General features: G+C 38.3%; 5 protein-coding genes and 1 pseudogene across 6 annotated transcripts; 2 read left to right on the top strand and 4 right to left on the bottom strand.

Annotated features, from left to right (window-relative positions):
* Nucleotides 1-274: 274 nt before the first annotated feature.
* LOC114744385 (pheophorbide a oxygenase, chloroplastic) lies at nt 275-3,055 on the bottom strand. Its single transcript, XM_028932557.1, has 5 exons — nt 2,900-3,055; nt 2,120-2,256; nt 1,387-1,546; nt 1,009-1,287; nt 275-748 (listed from the first exon to the last, which is right to left on the bottom strand). The coding sequence occupies exons 1-5, from the start codon at nt 3,038-3,040 to the stop codon at nt 494-496; spliced, it is 972 nt and encodes a 323-aa protein (XP_028788390.1). The 5' UTR covers nt 3,041-3,055; the 3' UTR covers nt 275-493.
* Nucleotides 3,056-3,192: 137 nt separating this feature from the next.
* LOC114744387 (uncharacterized) lies at nt 3,193-3,992 on the bottom strand. The gene is made up of 2 exons (XM_028932560.1): nt 3,717-3,992; nt 3,193-3,432 (listed from the first exon to the last, which is right to left on the bottom strand). Exons 1-2 carry the CDS (start codon nt 3,990-3,992, stop codon nt 3,193-3,195), a joined length of 516 nt encoding a protein of 171 aa, XP_028788393.1.
* Nucleotides 3,993-5,754: 1,762 nt separating this feature from the next.
* On the bottom strand, nt 5,755-8,264 carry LOC114744386 (uncharacterized). Of its 2 annotated transcripts, XM_028932559.1 has the most exons (4): nt 8,102-8,264; nt 7,625-7,691; nt 6,359-6,471; nt 5,755-6,267 (listed from the first exon to the last, which is right to left on the bottom strand). In XM_028932559.1, exons 3-4 carry the CDS (start codon nt 6,439-6,441, stop codon nt 6,141-6,143), a joined length of 210 nt encoding a protein of 69 aa, XP_028788392.1. In that variant the 5' UTR covers nt 6,442-6,471; nt 7,625-7,691; nt 8,102-8,264; the 3' UTR covers nt 5,755-6,140. The 2 variants fall into 2 exon arrangements, with proteins under 2 accessions (XP_028788392.1, XP_028788391.1); XM_028932558.1 differs by lacking the exon at nt 7,625-7,691.
* Nucleotides 8,265-9,574: 1,310 nt separating this feature from the next.
* Nucleotides 9,575-11,208, bottom strand: LOC114744390 (cyclin-dependent kinases regulatory subunit 1). The gene is made up of 4 exons (XM_028932562.1): nt 11,105-11,208; nt 10,894-11,000; nt 10,736-10,796; nt 9,575-10,009 (listed from the first exon to the last, which is right to left on the bottom strand). Exons 2-4 carry the CDS (start codon nt 10,944-10,946, stop codon nt 9,854-9,856), a joined length of 270 nt encoding a protein of 89 aa, XP_028788395.1. The 5' UTR covers nt 10,947-11,000; nt 11,105-11,208; the 3' UTR covers nt 9,575-9,853.
* Nucleotides 11,209-16,207: 4,999 nt separating this feature from the next.
* LOC114744382 (uncharacterized protein At1g08160-like) lies at nt 16,208-16,997 on the top strand. The gene has a single exon (XM_028932553.1). It carries the CDS (start codon nt 16,244-16,246, stop codon nt 16,847-16,849), a length of 606 nt encoding a protein of 201 aa, XP_028788386.1. The 5' UTR covers nt 16,208-16,243; the 3' UTR covers nt 16,850-16,997.
* Nucleotides 16,998-20,998: 4,001 nt separating this feature from the next.
* LOC114744384 (uncharacterized) lies at nt 20,999-26,007 on the top strand (annotated as a pseudogene).
* Nucleotides 26,008-26,291: the final 284 nt, after the last annotated feature.

Here is a 26,291-nt window from a genome sequence, read left to right as displayed (position 1 = left end):
AATTATACAAAGGACCAGCAGGAAGTATTTAATTTAATGGACTGATTTTGTTTAAAAAATTGATGAGGACATATTTTAAAAATAGAAGAAAGGGCCGCAATATGGGGAAGATAAAAGAGGTTGCATTATTTATCATGAAACGTTCTGAGTTCCGTGATCACGCCTTTAGCATCGAGAGGCTTTATGCACCTACGCATGTGTTTACAAGTGGAAAAAATTCATATAACAGCCTCACGGAACTTTAATTTATAGCTATGCTTCTTGACAAGGGTACTTGAAACCTTTCCAGTCTTTGCCAGAAAGAAAAGAAAAATGTCGGTGATTAAGATTTTGCTGTGTTCATCTGTATATACACACACAAAAGTGTGAATATATATCTCAGTTTTACATTTGTTTGTTGAGCTTTAAACTTTGTTTACAGCCAGCCATTTGCAAAGGCTTTGATTCGCCAGGATTCCTACAAGGGCTATGAGGCGTGTCTACTGTCTAAATTCTAATCAATATCAGCATGCACGTAATCAACAAATACAAAATTCTTTTGGAGTTCGTTTAAGGCAAAGGCCAAGCCAGCGCTAGCGACTGCAAGTCCGGCCAGAACTATCCGGAGATATGTCTCTGAAGGGATCCCCGACGTTGCACCAAAAACAACTGTTGCACCGATCAGAATCTTCTGCAACGTCTGGAATGCTGTATAAGCTCCTTTACATGAAGAACACTTGAGAGTGTGCTGTTCAAATCTATCCAACATCTGCAGAACAACAATGCTTTATTCAGGATGCGATTGATTCTCAAACCAAACAGAGACTTCTTCATCTTGGACTTTGACATGGGGGTATGGGTGTAGTACAGTAAAAATCAAGGAGCAACTGAGCCAATCAATTCATAAGAAGCACATCTGTGTGCGCTTTTAAGAGGAACCAACAATTGTTTTGTTCAAAAAGGATTTTATTCTTGGTTTGTGGAAAGAGGTGATGCAATTTCAAATAGAGCAAGTTCAAGTATTCATACCTGCCGTTTTGTTAGAACTGTTGATGGTAACGGCTGCTGGCTGCTCAGGCCGAACCATTCAGGCTGGCTATTTCCATGTCGCCTTAGCCAATTTCGAAATGCCAAGACAAAGCGATCTGCCTGTGTTGGTGTGAAGGTGAGCTTTGTGTACTCCTTGTTAACATCACCGGACCCATCACTGGTCTCCGCAAGAAATATTTTTTCTTGGCCTTGAAGAACAATCATGTCTCCATCATACACCTTGTTTGAGGTCCAATGTTCATACCATCTAGGAACCACCTGAGACATTCATAAGGCATAAGTAAATGCCCAGGTTAAGAAGCTCCGGAGCCTTAATCAAAGAAAACAAAATGACAGCCCTGAACATGGACTTCTTACTTGCCACCATGCAGGTCCGGGCACTGTGAACTGGAAAAAGTTTCGGGCACTGCAAACAATGGAGCGAGTCTTGCCAGGTGCCATGGGGACATTGAAAGAACATATCCATATTACCCATCTTTGGTCACCAACTATTGGAAGCTTGTTATTAATCTCTATTCTGCAAAAATAATACAAGTGGGTTTAGATGTAAAAACAATGACGTGCGGAAAAAGAACTATGACAGTATACCAGCATATAAAGTAATTCTTATTGGAAAGTCATCTTGATAGCACATGAAACAAGAAACAGCAAGTCACACCTGCCTTCAACTGCACTATTATATGTCTACCAACTCCATGAATACACAATCAGGCATAATTCGAACAAGCACACAATTAATCCAGGAATTCATCCACCTCATATTGTCCCCATACTAGAGGTACAAAGAAATTTCAGAAGGTAAAAAGAAAAGGCCAAAAAAAAAATTTCCAGAATTGTATTAGATTAAGTTAAATACAGAATTCATTCACATATTAAGGATGGATTGATACTAAATACTCATTTTTGTTTTGAATGTGAGTCAAGATGCTTATGACTTGATACGCGAAGAGCGTTGAAACATTAACAGAACTCAACAGTACAAAATTCTTCCATATCATATTATATACACTCAATAATGAAGAAGGCACATGGGAAAAATAAAACGAAACATCTGAAAAATTTGCTTTCAATACTAAATCCTCAGGCTTACTTGTTCATATAATAACAAGGGGCAACAAATGTCGAACTGATTCGTGGGTTCCCATCGTTAGCTCCAGCAAAGCCCCATGGACCACTACCCTCCAACTTGAATGGTAAAGGCTTTGCCCTATCTCTCCTTCCTGTCACCTGTAATTAATTTGGCGCTAGCAATGTAACAGTTATCAAACTAAAATAAATCCAACTCCCACAACTGCATATTCAAGCGCTATCCTAATTTAACACTAGATGTACTAGCATGCTGGTCATGTTTCATAAGCAATGAGATGAAACATTTCCACAACAAGGGCCATGCATAGACAGAGCGAGCAGGTGTGCCAGCTTGGGAGATAAATAACGGAAGGTTTCCAAAGGCTCCTAGGCATGTACTAAAAGCAATGATCCCATAAACTGGTATGCACTTAGTAACTACCGAACCAAATTCAGCAAAACCTATAACATAATTTAATTGTCACAGGAGACTAGTTGGATCGTTAAGGAACATACGTAGCGTGAGGAATAAGTTTTGCTGAGATCAATCAAAATGTTATACATGGAGAGAAGTTTTTCCTTACATCTCCAGATTAACTTCAAAGATTCTTCATATGCTACGTGCTACTGATCATCCGAATATGTCAATGAACGAAGCAAAATCTAATGAAAAAAACTGTCTCCAGTGACTTTTATTGTGCTCGAAATGCTCCACCGGCAACGTGATGAACTATAAAATATCTAATAATTAAGAATATAGTATTTTAAATCGAGTTCTCAGGTTCAGAGATATTGTTCTTACCTTGTGATGAGCAAAATCAATGTGAGAAGGGTCGGAAACATTCTCCATGAGAGTATCATAGCCATAGAACAGATCGCGTTGAATGTTCACGGTGGCAAACTCTGGTTTTTCGAAGTCATTAGGCAACCTAAGCAAAACCATAACGCCATGCAGATCAATTAAATATTCATTATTTAACAGTGAAAAAAAAAAACACCCGACAATATCTCAAACCGTCCAAACACACATGGTTTAATGAACTTAAACAATTCAATGCGTATTTAATTCAATAAAGCAATAAAATATTAAATCAATTACAATGGGGGCTTAGCGGCGCCGGCTTTTTCCCAACCATTCTCATCCGGCCACACAAAGAGGAGACCCTGAGACACCATGGTAGGGAACTTTGTGACACATGCTCTAGGTGATCGAATAGCACGAGCTTCAGGACCTTCCGATGACGCCTGAGGGATCCTAATACAAGATCCACATCCATCAAAGGACCAGCCATGATAGGAGCACTGTAAGTTGCCATCTTCATCAATCCGTCCTTCCTACAAAAATCAAACCGATTAATTTCATGATCTTCTCTGAGAGAGCGATATTATAAACCTAAAATATTAATTCAGATTAAAATTAACTAAACGAGGGGTAGTAAAAGAGGGACAAAGAGGAGAGCGTATATTACTGATAAGGGGCAAGACGATGGGGGCATTTGTCGTCGAAAGCCACCCATTCGGATTTGGATTTGTCATACCACAGTACGATCTCGCGACCGAGAAGCTGAAATGGGGTAGGCAATCGAGGGTCCAGATCTTCAATTAAAGAAACTGGGTACCAGTGATCCCTCCAAGAAAACTTTCGAAGAGGAGCTCTCGTCACTAAATTCATTCTCAGTTTCATCCTTCTCTGTTTCTGGAATTGATTGCTCAGGCTCAATGCTTGTTGGCGTAGCAACGCGTAAAGACAGGTTTCTGGGTCCATTCGGTCTATGTTTTCTGGTGAAAGATTGCATATTGCTATAGGTATAAAGAGGAAAATTCAGAGTTTTGCTTCTCGTTGATAACACTGTGTCGATAGCAGCCAAGGCAGAGGTAGGGTGTAACAGAGCCATGGACGGAGGTTTAAGAGAAGTTCAAGAGCAATTCACTGTAAGGAGAGCTCAGAAAATTTATGGTGTGTGTGTGAGAGAGAAAAAGATTCAGATGGAACAAGAGAATACAAGAGAAGTAGGAACTCTTGAGAACTTTGCGTGCAAGTCTGAAATGTTTCTACCTATATAGCGGTGGGTCTGGAGCTCTTTCCAGACAAAAATGAAGTTCATCGCTATTGTCATTCTATAATCCGTTTTCTCCTCACGCTTTGGCTTTATTTCCGCGGTAACCAGTAACACTTCGCAGAGTTAACAACATGGTGACAGAGAGAGAGTAATTACCGAAGAAATTGGGCCAATTCTTTTAAGTGTCAGAAAGTATTGATCAAAATCAAAGTTCGCTACTTGTTAATGATGGTGACAAATATGTGCATTTCCAGTGTGAAAAATCGGCAATCGGCTCGGCCGGCCACAAGTTTAAGGAGCATTCAGAGTTGATTATTTTGCTGCCAAGTATGCCACACATGGCTATAGATTTCGCTGCCAGGTGGCAATAGCATAAAGCTCTCGGCCAAAAAAAGGTATCGTGTTTATGTGTTCAAGTGAAACTTATCCAACTATTGTACATCAATAATCCAATCAATTAACGCAATGCCCCAACCTGTGGGCTATAGTATTGACTTAACCCATGACCTGTGGGCTATCACGTTATGGAAAAATTTACATTTAAAATTAAGAGTTAAATAAGATATTTATGTTTAATTATTTGTTGACCAAAATTTTTATTTAATTATTGTAAACTTCATGAATCATATAAACATTTCAGAGTTTAAATTTTTAATTGAATTATTAATCCTATATTATTATAAAGATTAAATGTTTCACCATAAATGGCCAGCCAAAAAAATGTGCCAATGTAAATATTATTAATTTTTTTAATCTTATCTAGATATTCATGTTCAAGCAAACACCACCGTTTAGCTTCCTTCTGAAAATATACGAGCTTTGAGAAACCCGCGGTTGAATCAGAAGCACCGCGCAGCCTAGGCCCCTTGAATATTATAGACACATCTTAAATAATAATCTATCACTGTTTACTTTTTTTTTTTAAAGAACAAATTACTAAACAACCAATCACATATTCAAACGTCAACATTGAAACATTAACATTATAATAAGATTATTATTAACATGATATATATTGTCTTCCCTCAACTAAACTAAGCACAATAACAAGTTGATGCATCTCTGTAGCCCCCAAAAAAAAAAGTTGATGCATCTAGCCCGATATTCAAGTCTCCATTTTTATGGAATAGATAATCAATATATTGGTTATGCCTTTATTGGAATTATTTAAGGGCTTTTTTATTTTCATTTTTGTAATAAAAACATAAAAATCATATTTTGCTCGCTTGTCTCTTTCATTTTTTTAATAATGTATACTAATGGGCATATAACACGTTGGCAGAAAGGGGAAAAAAAAAAAAAAGGCATATAACAACTGAAACCTTTTTTTCACCCAGTTCCAAACTAGCATGGCTATTAGCACTGGCTCATTCGTTGGGATGAAGATGCCGGTCAGAATTTCAACTGACAGCAGATCTCAAAGCCACAAGCTCCATGGATAGAACTCGCACAAATGCCTTCGAATTCGAAGCGTAGTATGAATATATTGATCGGAATATGAATAGATATCCCATTCAAAATTTCACTCCCACTCGCAGGCGATCAAAATTAAAAACTCTTCAGCTCTCCCAAAAAGATAGAAAGAAACACATTCTACTTGATCCCAACATTCTTCCTGGGAAGATTATGAATTCTAACGCACTCCAACATCATATGTAGTCACGAAACTGATTGCAATGAATTGTGCAGTAATTTATATTTTACTCCCATTATTTGGCTGCAGTCGAAATTTTCTCTCATCAGCTCTTACAAAGGGGAACTTTCACATTTCTAGTTGATTCTAACATTTTTCTTCAGAATAAGGTTGATTCTAACACGCTCCAGAACCATATGTAACCATGAAAGTGATTTTCCCGGGCATATTCAAGACGCGTTCTGGGTGGAGCAATGAGCCATGTCCAGGCTTCATCAAACTGCAGAAGCGCTAGGCACAAACAAGTTTAGTGTACTTACTAACTCAGAATGCAACATTCACAAACTGCTTTATTTCTTTGTATAAGTTTGATGATCAGGCCCAACGTCACGCGAACCAGTGTTTATGTAAGGGCCTCGAAATGTTGCTTGTGGTGGTAACGGCTTTGATGGATCAATAACAGGCTGCCTTGACGACCTGGGCAATTCAAGTTCAGTTGAACCGTTAACTTCAGTGCATGCAAAAGAATGCAGATCGGAACAGTCCACTGCAATATCAATTGACTTACGCCATGTAGAAGGGAAATGCCAAGCCAGCTGCAGCGAAAGCAACTAAACCAGTAGCAACCATGACATTGCGTGCTCGAGTCATGAATGTAAAAAATATGGTTAGAAATGTGGCCTGGCAAAAAGAGAACATGTCATGGCCTCTTATAACATGATTTTCTAGCTTCAGGTTAATACTAAATGGACTGTGTAACAAAAGCATGAATCGGGTATGTTCTGGTGATATTTTGACAAAGAAAAATCACAATCTTAGATTATTTATTTCTACGGATCAGAATGGAAAACGAAGTGAAAAAACCAAAATTAATATACTTAATCAAACACAAATGTCAAATAGAACTTTGGCAATCACATACCCTCACAAGTCAAGAGTCTGTATGAAGGCGATTCAGACTGCGTAAAATATTTCATGGGATAACTTTGGAAAGAATGTAAGAAACAAGAGAGATGGGCTCCAGATTACATTACAATAGTAACTAAGAAAATTAAAAAAAAAAACATTCCACAAAATGAAGCCAACACAGACATCAAATAGCACTTGGCAATTGCATAACCAACTCAAAATGTTTCATGGGTTAAATTGCGTAAAATATTTCATGGGATAACTTTGCAAAGAATGTAAGAAACAAGACAGATGGGTTCCAGATTACATTACAATAGTAACTAAGAAAATTGAAAAGAAAAAAAAAATTCCACAAAATGAAGCCAACACAGACATCGAATAGCACTTGGCAATTGCATAACCTCACAAGTCATTATTGAAGGGGAATAAGATCCCCAAGTGTGCTTTAGGGCCATCCCTCTTTCTAACTTTTTCACATATGCTTTAGGATTTCTAAATCCATGCGAATGATAGGATGCTAGGTGCAGGATTTTCTTCACCAACATTATCTTACCAGGGAACAACAACAACAGTAAGCCTCATCCCACCATGATATGTTATTAGAAAGGAATAGATGTGACAGAGAAGGCTAGTATACCTATTTTCAGCAACTATGCAATGAAACAGTAAACAATGTAAGCCCACTGGCCAAAAAAGAAAATAACGTAAGCCCAGGCATCAATACAAAAAGGCTATCCAATCCCGTTGAAATTGGTTAGGGAGGCGCCGTTGATGAAAGCAAGGGCTGGACAACTAGGAGAGGCAGTTTCAATTAGACCTGGATGCTTTTAAGGATTCAGAAAGCGCATTTCACTGAAACTTAATGTACAAAGAAGCAGCACGGATAGCCGAACAGAGTGCCAAAAAACAACAAATCCAGCATTACCCTTCTAACTTTTGTTCCAAATGCTTTGACGAAGATGCCTTAGTAAGCCAATTAATTCAAGCAACTCCTACAAGTCGCGGAAGAATGACAATTTAAAGTCAAGCTTATAAAGTACCAGACACAACTCGGGGCCAAGTCATTTACCAGATCATGCATAATAATGAACAGAATGCCAATACACAAGAAATCCGGCATAGCACAACAAAACAATCCAAAGCATATAAGCTTCCAGTAATCAGAATGAAGAGTATAATAGCCGATTACGCACAATTGAAGCAAAAACTACTAATCAAACTTTGAAAACTCAATCTTTATTCAAAATTCAAACGATTAAAAGACCACATGCATAGACAAATTAAAATGAAAAATTTAAAACAAAGCAAGAAACGATGCGAGAGCGTCCAACACATGGTTGACAACTACGCGGGGACAAATTCAAATCTAGATTCAAAGCCAGATTTAACAATTCAACCTCACCGGATTTTGAGAGTAGACAAAGCCTAGGGTTTGAAACCTCTCCGATACTTGCCAGAGAACAGCTCAACAGACACGCAGGGCCGACAACGTTGGACGGCGTCCGACGGTGAGCGCGACCAACTGTCGAATGTAACGTCGACGAAGAAAAATGGTCCGGCCAAGTGGGGAATTGCCCACTGTTGTAGAATCCCTTTTTTGGTTTTAAAACTATTTTCCATATATACTTTTTTTCAATTTTCAATTCTTTTCACTTTTTTTTATGATCAATTCTTTTCACTAATCCTTACATAAAAACTAAAAATACTAATAAAATAAAATTATAAGAATTAATATTACTAAAATGTAGAATTAAATAATTTAATCTTTTCTTTTACAACATGTAAAATCTATTTTTTCATAAGATTAAATTTGATCCCTTTTTTTTTGGGTACAAAGATTAATATTACATCCAATCCTTAATATAAGACTTTGTTTAATTTTTATGTTGATTCTAAATATAAAACCCAAATCTATTTTGTCTTTTATATTTATGCATTTTTTCTAAAGTAATTCTTCTAATAATATAGTTATAACCAAAACAATTGATTAGTAAAAATATTTTTAAAAAAATAACATCAATTTGTTACAAATAACTAACTTAATTTTTTTTAATCTTCTTAAATTAATCATTTAGTTTTTATAATTACGAACCAGAGAGGCGGTAGTTGATACATCAAGCTACATCAATCTCTTGCCACTGTTGGGTTCAGGCGTTGCGGGTCCATTGGTGGCAATTCAGGTTGTTTAGGTGTTAAGCAGTCTGCCTCAAACGTGGAAGATGGTGTTTTGCGATATACCAAAAACATTTAGTGGGCTGATTTCAATCCTTGGGTATGTTTGTTTGGGTTTCCTCTTCTTATTTATTCGTTTTCGGAATTGTATATTTGTACGTCTGATGCCCCCCACTCTCCTGCCTCTCCCTTTTTCTCATGAGGATTCATTTCTTTCCCTTTCTCTCTTTTACAACACGTTGATTTATTTTCAATATATATATTTTTATGTTTGGATACAATCATTAAAAAACACTTCAGATAAAGCGCAAACTTAAACATCGTAGTTAAAGAAAAATTATACCCAAGAATCAAATTCATGAATTAATTATTTATAACACCCCCAAATTTACCATTTATAATGAACAATAAATATTTGTATTTTTTTGCCAAAAATATTTATCACTCATATAATAAAAATTAATAATTTATAATTCGAAAAATATTTAACACTTTATTATTTACTATTTAAGTAATACAAATTTATAAGTAAAACAATGAGTTTCGCTACATAACTTGTGAAGTTAATACTTAATAGTTCTTTAAAATAAAAAATTATTTATGTTAATCCTTAAACATAATTCTCTCGTTAAAATTACGCGAGCCAACAATTCAAATAGAAAAAATTCAGCTGGAAAAAGAAAAAAGAAAAAGAGGGTCATACGAGGAAACTATTCAACACAAACCACTAATAATAATAAGATGGCCGATAGTCATTAAAAAAACATCCAGTGACTATTAGTCCACGAAAGACAAACAAATAGCACATTAGAGGTAGACCAACATGTACCCAATAAGTAAACTGAGATCTATATCAAGATTCTCCACGCAGGAGAATTTTACAACAGTAATAAGACATCGTTCCATAGCATCCATATAACCCGGAAGAAACTTACATAATTTCGACCTTTAATTAATTCGTATTTTCATCTCAAAAGTGAATTCACTTGGCGGCAACCATGTTTTGCTGGGCCTGATTTTCCTGCTGCTGCTGATAGTTCAGGGGCCTCCTGAAAAGCATTATGTGTGGCTCAGGACGATGAATTGCATAGTGAACCCAACCGCGGCTCTGTTGAACCCCAATTGCACGCCACTCATTCTGTGTCATAAAACCAATGTAAATCATTTAAGCCTGCAACCACTTAGTTTCCAGTTGTTGAAGATCACAGATCAAAGACTACAATACTTAGAAGGCAAATACTTAGACTACAAATACTTAGAAGGCAAATAGCCATACAAATTACTCTTAATATCACTGACACCGAAATTATAACAGCGGTAACGGTCTTCTGACTTTGAAACCCATATGTTAGGCCATTGACTACAAATACTTAGAAGGCAATAGCCATACAAATTACTCTTAATATCACTGACACCGAAAATTATAACAGCGGTAACGGTCTTCTGACTTTGAAACCCATATTGTTAGGCCATTGACTGCTTGTACATAAACTAAGAACATTCATTTATTCAATTCTGTTCAAACAGGCCAACCATTTTTCTTTCACTAACCTTTTTCTTATTTCCTGGTTGGAGGGGTTTCTCAACTCTTTCATACATTGGTCCATTCTTTCTTTCTTTAACAGCAATACTAGCCAATAATTATAGTTAGGACACAGGAGTTACCAATGGGCTGAGCATTAATTTCGGTTCTATTTCGAAGCAGGGCTCAGTTGTCAACCCTTTAGATTAACTTAACAACCAAAAACACGTTAACACTATGCAGATACCGCTACTGTTCCGCACTAAATTACGCTGCCTATGAATCGGAAACACGCAATTCAAGCAAGAACTGACAGGCAAAAAGCGAACCCTAAATACTTACTTCGGAGAGAAGCCGATTCTTGGGAAGCAATTTGGCCACTTCAGGAGGCAGGACCACATGCCTAAACAACATAAAATATCCAATTGATGACTCGATAAGTGTCCAAAAGAAACGCGATTGAATAGCGAAGAGAAGATGACAGTGACGGAGATCGATACCTGTACTCGTAAGTATCATCGAAGTATTTCTCAGAGTACTGGATCTGACCCATCTCTCGCTATGAAGGCTTAGTCTGGCACGAGGTCAATGGGTTTCCCGATTCAATCTGCAAATATAAACATCTTTTAGGCAAAATATTTAACTACGAAATTCTCAGAAAAGAAGCAGATGGATAATAATTCAGGGGAAAACGGAGATCAACTCGATTACCGATGAGACTGGAAATGAGGGGTGGCTTCTAATGAAAAGAGGAGGCAAAGGGAATAGTAGGTCAGAAAATAAAACTTAACAGGAACGACTATGTGTTCAGATGGTTAATATATATTGTGTGGATGCTTTTTTTGGAAAAAGAAATTACTAGAAAATAGCAATTAGAAATTAACGGCTAAAATTTGGAGTTTCAAATTTTGAATTCCCGCTTTGAGAACATTCAACACACTGAGGGAGGCCGCGCTCCGCAGCTGATCATCAAACACAACGGTAATATTCTGTTGGGTTGAGTTCAGCAGTATGCTGGGCTTCGGCAAAAATAAAGAAGGGTTGTCTTGGGCTTCCTAGTGTATTTGCCTATGTTCACGTTCTCTCGAGGTTTTTTTTTTTGTCTGTACCCCCAGAAAAGGTTTTTTGTGTAATGAAATTCATTTCGATTTTTTGAAAAAAGGGCAAGCACCCCTTCATCGCAATTTTCATGTTAAGAGTTATAAATTCAAAATGGTATTTCTAAGGAGGTATCTAAAAAATTCACAGCCAATTAAGGGGTCACTTGCAAAAATCTATGACTGGGATGCATGGCCTTTAAATTAGAATTAATTGAAAAACATCGTGACCATTAATAGGTGGATTTAAAGTTTAAACGTAAACAAATTTTTCACAAGTGTCTCACAAATATTTTCTATCTTTTTCTATTCTAATTTTCTAATGTCATTAGGCCAAAAAGAAGAGAAGAATTGTGTTCTTGATCCGGGGGAAAAAAATATTAAAGTGTCCGATAGAAAACGCACTAAAATCTCCACAATGAAATCAAAATAATTCAAAATCAGATATCAGCTCAAACAATTTTGTGGCGTTAGTCAGCGAAGCAAATCATTTCTCCCTCATCTTTTATCTCGGCCATGGCTAGCGCACAGTACATCCTCCCAAAAATCTTGTCCCCTGATGCTACTTGAAACCAAACCCAAAAATTGGAAAACTCATTCACAAACCAGGACATGTCAAATGGAGAAAAAAGGTTTGCTTATTATGTATAAAGCATCGCTTGTTAGACCAAAATCGTAGCCCGAAACTGAATTAACTGGCAGGGAACAGCATTGGGATCGATCATTCCATTGAACAATAGAAGAGCATGAAGCCAGGTCTGAGAAGGTTTCATTGTCAGAAAGCAGCATGAGAGCTTCTTCTCTTCACCTTTTCCTTTGTACACATGAGAAAACAGAAACTTGTAGCTCTCTAGCGTGTGCTGTGTGGGTAGATGTGTTAAGCTATGTCTGGTCACAACGTTGTGGAGAACTAAAGAAGGAAAAACATGCATGGGGGCCTAACATTCCGTCCTCTGCAGGTTCCCCCTTCTTCTTTTTTTTTTTGGGTGAAAGAAGGGGCCTAAGCCCAAGACTAATAAAATAAAACTAAATCTAACAAGGCGAGATCTACGTGGACCCAGTAGCTTCTTCTCTGAGAATTCTCTCCAGCGTACTTTTGGGGGGAAGACCATCGGATCCACTGTTCATCTTGTTCGAGACTAAGCGTTGCCAATCGGTCCGCACAACTGTTCCCCCTCCTTCTTATGACACTATAATGTAAATAGTATAGATTCTCCTCACATCCATACGATTGCTGTCCAAAACAATGCTTTTGTCTTTCTTGTCCATGTCAACCGACAAATGCAGAATTAGCCCTTCAATTATTTCAGTTTTGACATAACAATCCTCATGAATCTAAACTCTACTCCACAAATTACTTCAATAGCCTGTTACCTTCTGATAAATATAAGTGTGACAGGAAATGAAGTGGGTGAAATATGTTTATCTGAAGTCATACGGTAAACTTAACAGGTGTGCAACTTCGTATCAGACGAAACTTGTACCTACTAAAGAGTGAGACACAAGCACCAGTCTAAATAGTGGAAGAGCAAGATCTAATTCCTTTACAAACTTTTGCTATCTTTAGACAAGGGAAAATTCGAGATCCTGCTCAGTTGGCACAGTGCTGCTCATTCTAGTGTATTTTGTAGAGATTGTTTCTAGTATTATATTCATGGAAAATAATGTTAGACGTCTTAAAACAGGAATATATGTCTGTATTACAAGACTGGCCTGCCAAAAAGTTGACTTTGAAGTGCAATATAGAGTCAGCAAGAGAGGCAAGATTTAGTTCATGTGGGAGCATTGAATGGGGCCAAAAACCAGAGTAGTTTCAAGTTGAAATGGATGTGGCCGGTGCTCGGAATCCGAACCACTACCCGAGGAGGATTATGGTGTTTTTGTTCTATCTTTTATCGATGAAGCCAGCCTACCAAGTGTTGAGCTCCCAGGAACTAGATTCGCCAGGAGATATCTGATTTGGTTTGAATATTGAATCCGCAAAAATTGGTCCAATATTTAAAACCCAATTATTAACCACTAGAAAGCAGAGAAGATATATGCTAGACCACAAGCCAAAAGGCATCCAAAAAATAATGTGAATATAATATATATCTGCCGTGGATTTGGCAAATAAGGTGAAGTGGTGTATTCCTATCAATATCAACACAAGTACAGTGATATCCCAAAAAAATTAAAATGCATGTTAATTCTTTGGAGACTTTTATTCTGGAATATATATAGCAATAGTACATGGAATCCAAACAGGCAAACAAAGGACAAGATCGTTACATAGTGGCCTTGAGGCTATCTTCTGAGTATGCAACTGCATGCAGAAGTACATAGGGGGGAAAAGGCCAAAGTGGATGAAAAGAGAGAAGTTGTGAGCTGGGAACCTTGAAGGGGAAGCGGAAAGGAAGAGAGGGTTCAAGTAAAATGCCAAAGGATACTGAAATTGCCCTGTGAGAGAAAACGAAGGAGATCAGAGAGAAGCATCCCCATTATTGTCTCTCAGAAACAATGAAAGAAGAGGGAGCTCCCACCATGCAGATGAGGAGATGGTGGGAGGCAGAGGAATTGAAAGAAGCTTCAAGTGACCATTGAAGAAGGGGAAGGGGACGAAAGAGGTGAGTGTTGGGAGAGAGAAGAAAGGGTTTATTGGGGGCGGGGGTCGCAAGAGTGGACTTCTCTCTCAAGAAAGTAACACCAGAAACGGTATCTTCCAAAGGATATGCGGCGACCACCTTCTTTGCTCCACATCCTCTATATCCCTTTCATTTCACTTCCCCTGTTTTCCTATTCATCAATCATCACCTTTTTCCCCTTCTTTACTACTAATATTACCAACCCTTTCCCTCGGCCCACGCGCTCTCTCTTTCAGTCTCTTCATTCACCGCCCTTCCAGAAAAAGAAATGTCTGCTTTTGGGATGTAAATATGTTTTTCCGACATATTTTTTCTTTTGAACTGGATCTGACATATTTTATAAATACCTTAAAGTTTAATAAACCCCAGTTGCATATTTGTGGTGTTTAAATAAAGCGCGTGTGGTTTGATTAACAGATTAATTTCTGGGCATTAGGAGGTTACAAAGTCATCTTGCTTTCCTTCATCTATTCATTTTTAAAATGAACTAAAGCGGCGGTCTTTCACTGTAGTTATTCTTCATTAAGAAGGAGAATGGGTGGTTTAATAAGAAGGTTCACCCCACGTTCTGATACAGGAGGTGTTTAGCAACCCTCAAAAATATTTCTCATAAGTATTTTTTCGTAAAACGAGATAAAACACTTTTAAAACTATAGTTTGGTTTGTAGTCATAGATGATGGCGTCAAAGAATTGGGCAGAGAATTCGAGGTTGGCTTGTCATGTTGAAATCACCAAGTAATGAAGGAATGAGTACGCAGAGGCAGATACTTGATAAAGGTATAGACACCTAATATGGGGTTTGTTTTGGACTTATCTGATACAGTCTGGGCTTATCAGATGTCCATGAGCGTGATTCGCGACCTAACATATGCACTGGGCGGAGTCCGAATTGAATCTTTAGGCCATGTAATTCAAATCTCTAGCCATTTCTAGCTAGATCTTCAACTTGATGAACTTGGCCTGTTCCTTTCGGGGAAGCTATTTTCCACATACGTGTTGCGAAAATGACACCAACTAAAGGTTGAAAACTTAGAAATGGAATAACTTGGACGCAAAGAAAGAATCATCGTGCACATGAATAAAAGTTTGGAACTTCATTTCCATTTCAATTCCGTGTTCATACTCATTTGAGTAACCAGTTTAATCGTGAAATAGGGGGGGGTCCCTTCAATTTTGAGATTTTTGTCCACATTCTCTTCCATTCTTCACGAGTTCTGTACGCAAAACTGAGAAACGCAGGCCAAATTAAAATTTGAGAATTACTGCATATCATATGGTGCTCTGCTCAACCTGAGGAAGCAAGTAACGCATCGGCTTATGAAGAGGTTCCTGGAATACCTTTGGGATAAATCTAGCTAACCCATGCATGATTCTTTCTTTCTTTTTTAACAAAATCCATGCATAATTCAATAAACTAATTTTTCGATCCTTAATATAAGATTTATTTAACTAATTTGATTAGATTAAGGAAGTTAGGTAAGTTAATTAATTATAAGAAATGTAACATATTTTTCCTAAAACACCATAATCATATTTCTTAATACTCGTCTTCCTTTTCTACTTGATTATGGTTGAGAGAATATCTATAGAGGTAATTTAGAGAAAATTGATAAATATGAAAAATGGGTTTTATATTTAGGACCAAAACCAACTCAACAATTAGATCCTATATTAAGAACCGGAAGAGTATAATAATACGTTGTTCCTGGAATTCTCTCATGAAGGAACAGTCATCTTCCCTTCTGTCTAATTTTAAAGTTTGAGCCAATATATTCGTGCAATCCATAAAGTTATAATACTAAAGTCTCAAAAACTATAATAAGCTGGCCCTGAACGCTGCTTTTCACTTTATTGCCGACAACAGCTGTTAGGGTCGCAATATTGATTTGCATTCTGTAACATTGAAGGAAAGAACAATCCTATGACCTGAATCCCTAGATGTCTTGAGTTTCATGCACGAAATTCTAAAAGAGAAAAAGTGTCCTATTAAAAATTGGTCAAAGTAGTGCAGAATCCCAGATGCTGTCCTGCATTAATTCACCCCAATATATGCACATCTCGCTTACTTCCTCTTCCAAACATTCCTTTCCCTGAATTCTTACCCCCAGACCAGAAGCAGCCTTTTGAAATGGCCCTTCCACAATCACAGGATCAAGCAGCAGCCAGACCAAGACGACCAGGCCTGCTTCGTTATATCGCCGTAGCCATTTTGGCACTGATAGTGCTGGCAGGTATAGTGGTGCTCATTATCTGGCTGGTTGTGAAGCCAAAACGCTTTATGTACAGTGTGGAGGATGCTTCAATCCACAATTTCAACCTAACAGATGCTAATCACCTCTACGCCAACTTCGATTTTAACATAAGAGCGTACAATCCCAACTCCAGGGTCTCCATTTACTATGACACCATGGAGGTGGCTGTGGTGTACGAGGACCAGACACTGGCCACAAATGCAGTTCAGCCATTCATTCAACGTCACAGAAATGTGACTAACCTGAAAGTGAGCCTCACTGCTAAAACCGTGGCCTTGTATGGGTCTTTGCCTAAAGACCTTAAGCTGGAGAGAAGTTCAGGGGATATTGAACTAGACGTATGGATTAAGGCGAGGATTCGGTTCAAGGTAGGGCTGTGGAAGTCAAATGATCGTACCATGAAAATCTTCTGTTCACCTGTGTTGGTCCATTTTTCTAAGTCCAAGAATTTCGAGAGGACCCTCTGCGGTGTAGAACTCTAAGCAAGCCTTCTGGACCCTCTGTGCGTGTAGTTGCCAACTGGGCACGTCGGTCTCTCTTGGTTTGGACATTTCTGGGTTTATAATATGCTGTTTTGCCTTTCTGACTCTCGCCATTGTCCTGTTGTATAAGAGTTGATCTTGTGAATTGTTTTTATCTTCATATTCAATTTGTCTTGTTTATGCGGATTTGGATTTTTATTTGTTGTTTGGGCCGATTGATGCTTGTAACAGAACTGGTCACTGGCTAAACCCAAATGTGCAGATGGAAGCCTTTTACGTGTTTTGGGCTTTTTAATGAAAATGCACTGCAAGAATGTAACATCGTTGTAGATGAAAGTCCATTTATGATGACGTGATATGCATATGGTGTCTTATCGAAATCTAAATCACAAGAGTCGAAAGTCAATAAATGTTTGAAACAAACATTTAATAATGCCATTTAATTTAGGGTGGCTTGTGGGAAGTGCATTGGTGCAGTATAGCTGGTAGTTGGCAGTTCGTGGCACCTAAATCCCTTTCGATTTTACCAAGCTTTCAAGTAATGCCGAAAGGAAAGAAGCATCGATCGATCGTTGGCAAGTAAAGCAAAAACTAATATTCAAAGGATGAAAATGACTCTTTGGCATCTCCTTGCAATGTTTATTCCTCCCTCTCGTTGTTCCCAACCATATTGACAATATTGTTTCGTCTAAAACTTACTGCTTTTCCCCTTCCTTAGGCAGCTGTAAAATTAGAAAAATATATCGCTTCTCGTTTTCCTACTCTCACCACCTTTGAAACTTGAAATTCCACTCCTATTGGACAGCCAAAACTAGGATTTTGTGCCTCCCTGAGCATTCTTTTCTCAGATCTCTGCATGCATTTTAAATACAACATTCCCATGCATGATCAAGTTGCAGAGAAGAACATGGGCTGTAACATCTTGTTGCGCTTACTATTACCAGTTTTTTCTTCCTTTTTTGGGTGTTCTGGCAAAGAAAGTGGCAATTGATGATAGTTGGCCATGGTCCATATGGACCACTACGTTGCTTAACACGCGGGCCATACCGTGTGCAAAAGATGTGGAATTTGATACTCTCAAGGAGTACAGATACTGTTTCATTAGTCGACTTCTTGTTCAATCAGACCCTTTATTCTTTGGCCGAAATTGTTAAATCAAATCTAGATCTATTGGGTTAGATCCAATTGATATTTAGCAGACTTTGCCATGAGACGATTCTACTGTCTTGCTGAGAATTCATGAGCAAACACTTTACTTAGCTTTCAACTCTGTTCAGCAAATCAACCATTCATTATTAGCTAAACCAAAAAAATGATAATAACGATCAGTATTAACAAACACACAACATTTATTATTCAATTAATGCAGCTTAAATATTTTTCGTCATGTGACGGTTGCTGATATACGTGCCAATACATTTCTGCAGAGCAATGAATATATTAAACATACTTGAATATAGGTGAGATGTGTGGATATAGAACCTAGTGGAAAGTAGAAGTTTCCTAATTGCGTGTGTGAAACATTGAGATTGCTGAAAGGTCCGATGGAGGACACCTGAATGCAGAAAGCAGCTTCTCAGAGATAAATTGTGAGGCAAATTGAAAAGCAACACCTAACCCATTTAACGCACCTCCCCACTCATTCTCCTCGTTTCATTTTCTCTATCTTTAGTCTCTCACCTCACTTCTTAATTCTCATCTCTCCTTTTCCTCCTTTAGCTTCTCCACCAGCCTTTTGGCGCAACCATTTATTATTCCCCATGGCCACCACCCTTTACTTTTTCTATGCATATATTATACGAACACTCATTAATTCCCCTGCATTTTTTTGGTTAAAAATATGCCAATCCTGCATTATTCCATGAAGTGATCCGTAATATAGAGTATGAGTAATATAATATTGTGAGCAGTTAAACAAACTCTCGATGGGCTACAGAAACTCTTGCATTGTTTCAGAACTAAAAGAAAGCCACGGAAACTATAGCGCGATAATGGGGATTTGTTTCAAGGGGAGTGAGACAGAAGAACATGACTATTTCCGCACCTTTCGGGATGTGCATGCAACGTGTTCGCAAATATGCCACTCTCAGCTGACAGTAAGTGTAAAATAGATTCGACTCAAACACGGGACCATATTGCACACACATACTGTATCACTTGCCCTTGGTACGAGCTTCAGGAAGCCCTCTCCCTTGGAATTTCCGGATCCGTGTACGTACAAGTTTGGTGCCTGATGACAACTTTGTATTCATCCAAGTTGATAGCTTCGTTCTTCAATTGCCATCACCAACCCCGTCAGTGGATTATGGAAATTAATGAGCCCTGTAAACTCAATTATATTAGTTGCGCTGAAGTTGTCGCCAAGTCAACTCGTTCGTTGAGCTTTTCATTCTACGCGGATTATGGGCCAAGAAACACGATGATAGAATTTAAAGTTTCTTCCTTTTCTCTTCCAGCAGTCTATTAATAAAACAGAGCCGAAGCAGAGTAGGGAGGATGTGATTTAAAAAAGAAAGAAGAAAAGCAGAAGAGGAGTCTCAGGGGAAGTTTGGTGATGGGGCTATAAAAATTGAGCCAAACAGGATTTGAATTTGGGGGTTGCTTTGGTTCCAAGAACACTGAAATTCACGAGATAAAGTCATAAAGTTAATATGTTTGTTAAAATAAAGCAAGCTGATGATTAGGTTTGAGTAGCTTTAGGAAGACATATTTATGGGTGGGTATCTTTATAACTTCTTTTCCTTTTAAAACTCTGCAACTAGCTAATTAAGACTGGAGCTCATGAACCAAAATCTGTACCCTTTATCCGTTGATTTGAGGAACTAAAATGCAACGAAGCAAACTACACGAAACAGTCTAAAGCGAGTTATATGAATGCAAAAAATGGGGAATGTGGAGGAGGCGAGCTTTTGGGAACTTCATGATGACTATACTTTCTATGTAGGTTTACTTAAATTAGTCACAGGTCACACCAACTTTAAAGTGGTATTTAAGAGGGTGATCAGGACATCAATTTTACAGGTTCTCAAGTACTCCACGATGATTAATTAGTTGCCTTGCCTCCCTTTTTTGGTTATTCTTATGTTTATTCTTGTCAATACAAAAGAAGGAAAAGCCAAAAGTCGATGTTGCATCGGATGAGATTATCCTAAGAATGACCCCATGATTACAGCCATTTAATAACCAGCCTAATCTCCAGAACCATGAATTTGTTCTCTCTTCATCATCATTGGCAACATCTTTATTCCTCTGTTTTGATGAGGACTTAGTTCTGCTTTTCATCCCAACTCTCCCGCTAGCTTTCCTCAAAATTTAAAAGTCAATAAAGATCGACTGAACTCATTTTACGTGTTAGTTAATTTTTCTGGCTCAATAACTAACAAATCAGGAAAAGTTACCTATGACGGTATACATCCCATGCATCTACTTTCTACTCCTAAACCGACTGCTTCATATGCTTCTTATTGTGTTGGGGTTTCATTTTATTTGTATTTTTTTAGTATAAAGTATAAATAACATAACATTTTTTTTACTAAAGCATATGTATTTTTCTATTGGAAACAATCTTATTCAAAATAATGCCGGGTACTAAATGGAGACACTTTTTCTAATAGGGATTCAAACTTTGATTTGTCATGTTGTGAGGACTAGCCTGATTCATTAGAGCCAACTCTTAACATAACATTTTTAAAAGTATCTAAGAATTATACATTTTGCAGTTGCAGATCCAATTTCAACGGTACTGTGTAGTTGGGGAAAAAATGGGCTCCGAATGTACGACTGCGTTGAATGCTGGTGACTAACAGCAAACTTCACGTTGAATTGAAGATTAGGAAATTTCGTCATTACTGCCCCGTAAGCAAAAGAAAAGAAAGGATAACCGCCACGTGTCATTAAATGATAACCGATCGCGAAAATTTAGACGTTAGTGTTACGGCGGTTTCTTTGGAAAGTCAGATACCAAATGACAATGTCCCCATTTATTTATTTTATTTGTTAATCGGCGCTCTTCCTCTTTCCTTCTCTCCCTCTCATGCTTCCATTTACGTTGTCATCTCTCTCTCTCTCTCTCTCTGAGAATTTCTTCACAGCTAGGGTTTCGTTTCCTCCACTTTAAAATCAAAAGCAGAACTTTACTGGTACGTGTTTCTGCTTCAATGTTTATTGGATCGAATGCTTAAGTCATCTGTTTCTGGTTCTATGGCTGATTGTGGATTCTGATATGTTTTCCATTACCTTTTTCTATTGGAAAATTGAATAGTCAGTATCCCGATTTGAATTCCGCTTGGTTTCCATTGTCTTCTCTCTGGCTGGCTTTTGAGAAAGGTGAGAAAAAATGGTGAGAAATGAATTTTCAAATTCATTGTTCTGGGGACGAACTAAAGAACTCCAGCTCCTTCAATGCAGAGGGTCCAATATCTGTGTTTTGTTCAGTTCTCCTGAGCTTATCGAGTATGAGTTTTACCAAAATGAGAATCTGAGGTCCGATTTCATGACAAATTCTTAGACGGCGCTAAGGATCGAATAATATAGTCTGCCGTTTATTGAGTCTGTTGATTTCAATCTTACTGTTTGGCGAGTTTCTGTTATGGTGTAGGAATTCGATGACTTCTCGTAAGTCACTTTATGATTTCAAATATATCTGTTTTTTTAATTAAAAATGTTGATGTAATTTACTCTTTCTTTTGCAGGCTGAGGTTTAGGTGGCTTTAGCTCCTTCCATTGGGTAGTCCAATTTTCGTAATTCCTTTCTTGATGATGGGGCTGAGATTCATAAGGGTGATAGCTAGCACTGAGATTTTGATGGCAAATGCAGTGGGGTCAAATCCTCGCAGATATGAAGCGAGCAGTTTCTAGAAGGACTCCTTTGATTCTGCCCATCCTAACTATGCGAATTTTAGTGCACTGGCCTCTAATGGGTTGAAAAGATCTGTGTACTCATTAAAAGGGTAAATTAGAAATGGCTATTGCTGGACTACATAATCTGTCTGTGCTTGACTCTTCTTTTCTTAGGGATTCCCACTCTCAATCCCCTAGGAGGCGAGAAGATGGAGGGAGTGGAAGCACCCGATCTTCCTCAATCTTGCAAATGTGGCGAGAGATTGAGGATGAGCATGTGGTGGGTCAAGTCCAAGGAAGACCTGGCGACGGATTACTTCAGCAAAGGAGTGATGAGTTCATTACTGACCTCTCACAGGCAAGTGTGCCCGGTAGCCATGACACAGGAGAGAGGCATGTGGTAGAAGATTCAATTTTGGGTGAGACTGATTGTGAAACATGGTCACAGTCACAGGGTCAGCTTGAATCTCCTGATGAGCAGGAGGAATTAAACAATTGTAGTTGTGATAATTCTTCTGATCTTGGAGAAGTTGAAAGGGAAAGGGTGAGGCAAATTTTCAGGGAATGGATGAAAAGTGGTGCTGGGGATCAAGCCACAAACATTCCCCAAGGTCATAGCAGTTCAAGATCAGAATGGCTCGGTGAAACTGAGCAGGAGAGGGTGAGAATCATAAGGGAGTGGGTACAATTGAGTAGCCAGCAGAGAGTTATTTCTTCTGGGGACAACAGGGAAGAACAATCAGCTGAATTTGGTACCCAAATAGAGCGAGTTCGTGATGGGTTTGCTGTGAATCAGAGCGAGAGTCAAACTGAGCATATGCGAAGGGGTATCCGTAAATTATGTGGCAGACAGGTTATGCTTGATATGCTTAAGAAGGCCCAGAGGGAAAGACAAAAAGAAGTTCAGGAATTGTTGGACCATAGAGCTGTATCTCATTTCCCTCATCGCAACCGCATTCAGGTTTGCCCTTACTAATTATTAATTAATTTAGATTAGATGATTTTGAAGGTACTCCTTCTCGCTGCCTGCACAGCGTGAGCATCAAGATTGGAAACTCTGTTTTTGTGAACTGGATAAAAGATATTTATTTGGCTATTCATCTATCAACTGTTTTAGTTAATCATCTTGGTTTTAAAATAAAATTCATGTTAAATTAGAAGTGAAATAATCTCTTTGTTGGTGTAGCAACTTTAGCTTTTGTTTAGGTATGCAGTACAGAGAGAAAGGAAGATTGAAAGTCGTTTATATATCTGGTGCAATTCAAAAAAATTTTTAAGACATAAATCATTTAAAATTGAAGCAATTTGGGCAACCCAAAGAATAGTTTTGGAACTCTGAATCTGATGCCTGTTACATAGAATTTACATAACCTTTATTTCAAATGATGAATCTCAACTTGCAGTTGATGAGTGGATGTTAAATTTCTCGCAGGCATTGCTCAGGGGTAGGTTCTTGAGAAATGACAGATCAATTGATGTTAACCGGTCCACTTCCATAGCTGAAAGTGAATTAGGCTTACTGAGACAAAAACAGACTGTATCAGGTCTAAGGTAAGTAGTTCTTTCAGCCAGTAATTCAAAGCGAAATTTTATTCTGATTTGTAGTGGTTGTAATGTTTTGTTTGTGCTTCATATCAAATTTGTCAACCTGTTTTTCTGACAGGGAAGGGTTTTTCTCTGGGAAGGACTATTCTGGTAGCAGTCAAGTAACTTGCACTCTTTCAGATACCTCATCTAACAATGGCATTGATAATAATTCAAATGAACAAACTGACTCGGGCAGTTTACATTCAGTCTCAATTGTACATTTTGAACAGTCTGAACCTACTGTTGGAGACAGTGATGGAGTTGGGATCTTAGATGGTCAGAATTTTACACGAGAAATCATTAAGGAAATGTAGATTGTCAAGATTCCACTGCTCATATAGAAGGAAGGTCATCACAGCTCTTGGAAAATGAGTCAAAAGATTGCCAATCATCATCCAGTGTTGGGATGGGAAGAAGAGATGATTGTGGGCTACATGTTGTTGAAATGACAGTTGAAGATACCACCGATAGACTTATGCAACAGAATTGTCAGATTGGAGTTACAGAACATAGCAATATACAGGGATCTGATGAGGTGTATCCTGAAGAATTTGAGCCAAGTGTCATGAGCAATGATGATAATGATTCATCAACTCATAGTGATGTTATGGAAGCAATAGCAGCAGACAACGAAAATAGGTCTGTATCTACTGCTCCGGAAGAACAGCAGCAGGAAGAACTTATTGAAAATGAAGGAAGTGATGGGCACCAGAGAAATGGCATAGAGGAAAGTCTGGATGATAATCATCCCAGTGGTACCTCCAATGAGTGGCCTCAAGACATTTTGGGCAATGAAGATGGTGAAAACTCTCATCTACCAGAAGCCCCAGAAATGTGGCAAGAAGATGGTGGCTTTCAGGAGGCGGTGGAAAATTGGTTGGGTGGACCTTCTGATCATGAAGCTGCTCCAGTTGGTAGAATTCATGGCTTTTACTTTCCAGATGATGACAATGTGAATAGCGTGAACTCAGGGAACTGCTAAATAGGTATGTAAATATGATAGGAGAGCTATGATGCCCGTTTATAAAATAAAACACCTAAACTAGGACAACTATTGTTTCATCTTGTAGGAGAAGTGTTTCTAACCTCCTTCGCAGCAGTTTTCGTGAAAGTCTTGACCAGTTGATACAGTCATATGTTGAAAGGCAAGGTCATGCTCATGTTGAGTGGGAGCTGCAAGAAACAACCCCTTCTTCTGCCTCAGTTGAGCAGGACCTGGAGCAGCCACGTAGGGATCAGATTGTTGGTCAGGAGGATACTATCAACAGTCCACTTGACCAGCCCTCATCACCAACACCTCCTCAACCTCTCTGGGAACGACATTCACATCATGACAATTGGTCACGAGCTGATATGACTAACCAGCGTCTAGGAATTGGGCATTCATTTCCTTTGGTGAGTATAGGGATAATTGGTTCATTTATTCTAATATTATGAAGCCTACTCCTTGGGTCATGCTTAATACAACATTTTACTTCTCCTTTGCTGAATTGTTCATGGCTTGGACTTCTGAATTTTGAGTTTCTGTCCCATTATATTTTATTATTTTTTTTTTTTTAAAAAAAAAAAACATATTTACGTGTTTGATTCACTGGCTTTGGCAGGAGTGGAGATTATCAATGACTTGAGAATGACATTGAGTGAGGCTACAGCAAAGAATGAATAATATGCAGAGAATGCTGGAGGCCTGTATGGATATGCAGCTTGAGTTGCAGCGCTCAATAAGACAGGAGGTTTCTGCAGCCCTAAATCGCTCATCTGGTTCATCAGGTTTGCATTTTATTTTCTTTCACCCTTAACATTCTATATCAATCTCCCAGGGCTTTTCATTCGGGCTCTCTGGGTCTTCTATTGAAGGTTTACTGAGAAAAATAAGTTACATGGATCACAGATGTGCATGACCATGATTCACCTGATGACAAGTCTAAATGGGAATGTGTGAGAAAAGGCCTGTGCTGTATTTGCTGCGAGAGCAATATCGATTCTTTGTTGTACAGGTATTATTCAGTATCCCTTTGACACGTCCATGGCCCATTGGCTGGTGTCTGCACCTGATTATTGTAACCTAAAATACAATTTTGCTTTTGTTGCAGATGCGGGCACATGTGCACATGTTCAAAATGTGCCAATGAGTTGTTCCAAAGTAGGAGAAAGTGTCCAATGTGTCAAGCACCTGTTGTGGAGGTGATACGTGCTTATTCTATACTATAACTTTGACGTGAATATAATGGCCACACTTTTAACACAATACAGGAACCTGACCGGTAGTAGATCCTCGACATTTTCCAGGAATATTTTTTCCCTTCAAATTTCGTGATATCTGTATTTATGCTGAGTGCACAGATGGAACACACTAGCATTTTTTTTCCGCCCATGTCTGAAATGAATAAAAAATAAATATGCTGTGTAGGAAGTTCCCTTCTTGACGTCTTGTTTAGGAGGGATCTTGGTCATTCATTTCGTGTTTGCTGACTAGAGAAGAGAGGGGGAAAAAAGAGAGGGGGGGGGGGGGGTTGTACAGTGTGACGTGGGGCTTGAAGTTTCGTCGGTTGAACGGGATCGTCAGGGGCCCGCGTATATGTTATCGTGATGATTTATCTTGGAATTCCTTCCTTTTTTGGATGTACGTATGTAGCAGGTTTATTAGTTGATTAGTTGATATGGCCTGACAAATGATTTAGAGCTCATCAGGAAAGGACCTGCGGAACTTATATTATCTAAAATTTTCTTTTGCTGAGCTGGCAGTCTGGCAAGACAACTAATATTGATAAGCCTTTTTCACCCGTCTGACAGTCTCTTGGGACCATTTTAACCTTACATTTATTAAGGTTAAGGAATTAATTGGCACGAACATTCTACCGCATGATTAAATTAAATTATTATCGGAGATAAAGGCAGGATGGCCAGTGCAATTCCACGTGGGTCATAGCCTTCCTTAGCGTGCGTTATTGATAACGAAGTGTTTTTATTGTTGATGCAAGGTTTGAATTGCCTAAATGTAATTTAGATCATCATT

Source organism: Neltuma alba, unplaced genomic scaffold (genome assembly GCF_004799145.2).
Source record: "Neltuma alba isolate B1F8T4 unplaced genomic scaffold, ASM479914v2 tig00004355_pilon, whole genome shotgun sequence".
Taxonomy (NCBI): Eukaryota; Viridiplantae; Streptophyta; class Magnoliopsida; order Fabales; family Fabaceae; genus Neltuma; species Neltuma alba.
The sequence above is the reverse complement of the archived record's forward strand: the minus strand, read 5'-3'. Positions and strand labels throughout refer to the sequence as shown.

Excerpts from the sequence above, each read along its gene's own strand:
- LOC114744390 (XM_028932562.1), bottom strand. The coding sequence starts at position 10,946 with ATGGGTCAGATCCAGTACTCTGAGAAATACTTCGATGATACTTACGAG. Across the intron at positions 10,797-10,893 it reads GATGATACTTACGAGTACAG|GCATGTGGTCCTGCCTCCTG; the intron begins GTATCGATCTCC and ends TATGTTGTTTAG. Across the intron at positions 10,010-10,735 it reads AGAATCGGCTTCTCTCCGAA|AATGAGTGGCGTGCAATTGG; the intron begins GTAAGTATTTAG and ends TTTATGACACAG.
- LOC114744386 (XM_028932559.1), bottom strand. The coding sequence starts at position 6,441 with ATGACTCGAGCACGCAATGTCATGGTTGCTACTGGTTTAGTTGCTTTC. Across the intron at positions 6,268-6,358 it reads GCATTTCCCTTCTACATGGC|GTCGTCAAGGCAGCCTGTTA; the intron begins GTAAGTCAATTG and ends TGAATTGCCCAG.
- LOC114744382 (XM_028932553.1), top strand. The coding sequence starts at position 16,244 with ATGGCCCTTCCACAATCACAGGATCAAGCAGCAGCCAGACCAAGACGA.
- LOC114744387 (XM_028932560.1), bottom strand. The coding sequence starts at position 3,992 with ATGGCTCTGTTACACCCTACCTCTGCCTTGGCTGCTATCGACACAGTG. Across the intron at positions 3,433-3,716 it reads TTTTCTTGGAGGGATCACTG|GAAGGACGGATTGATGAAGA; the intron begins GTACCCAGTTTC and ends TGATTTTTGTAG.
- LOC114744385 (XM_028932557.1), bottom strand. The coding sequence starts at position 3,040 with ATGGTTTTGCTTAGGTTGCCTAATGACTTCGAAAAACCAGAGTTTGCC. Across the intron at positions 2,257-2,899 it reads TTGATTTTGCTCATCACAAG|GTGACAGGAAGGAGAGATAG; the intron begins GTAAGAACAATA and ends AATTAATTACAG. Across the intron at positions 1,288-1,386 it reads CCGGACCTGCATGGTGGCAA|GTGGTTCCTAGATGGTATGA; the intron begins GTAAGAAGTCCA and ends TGAATGTCTCAG.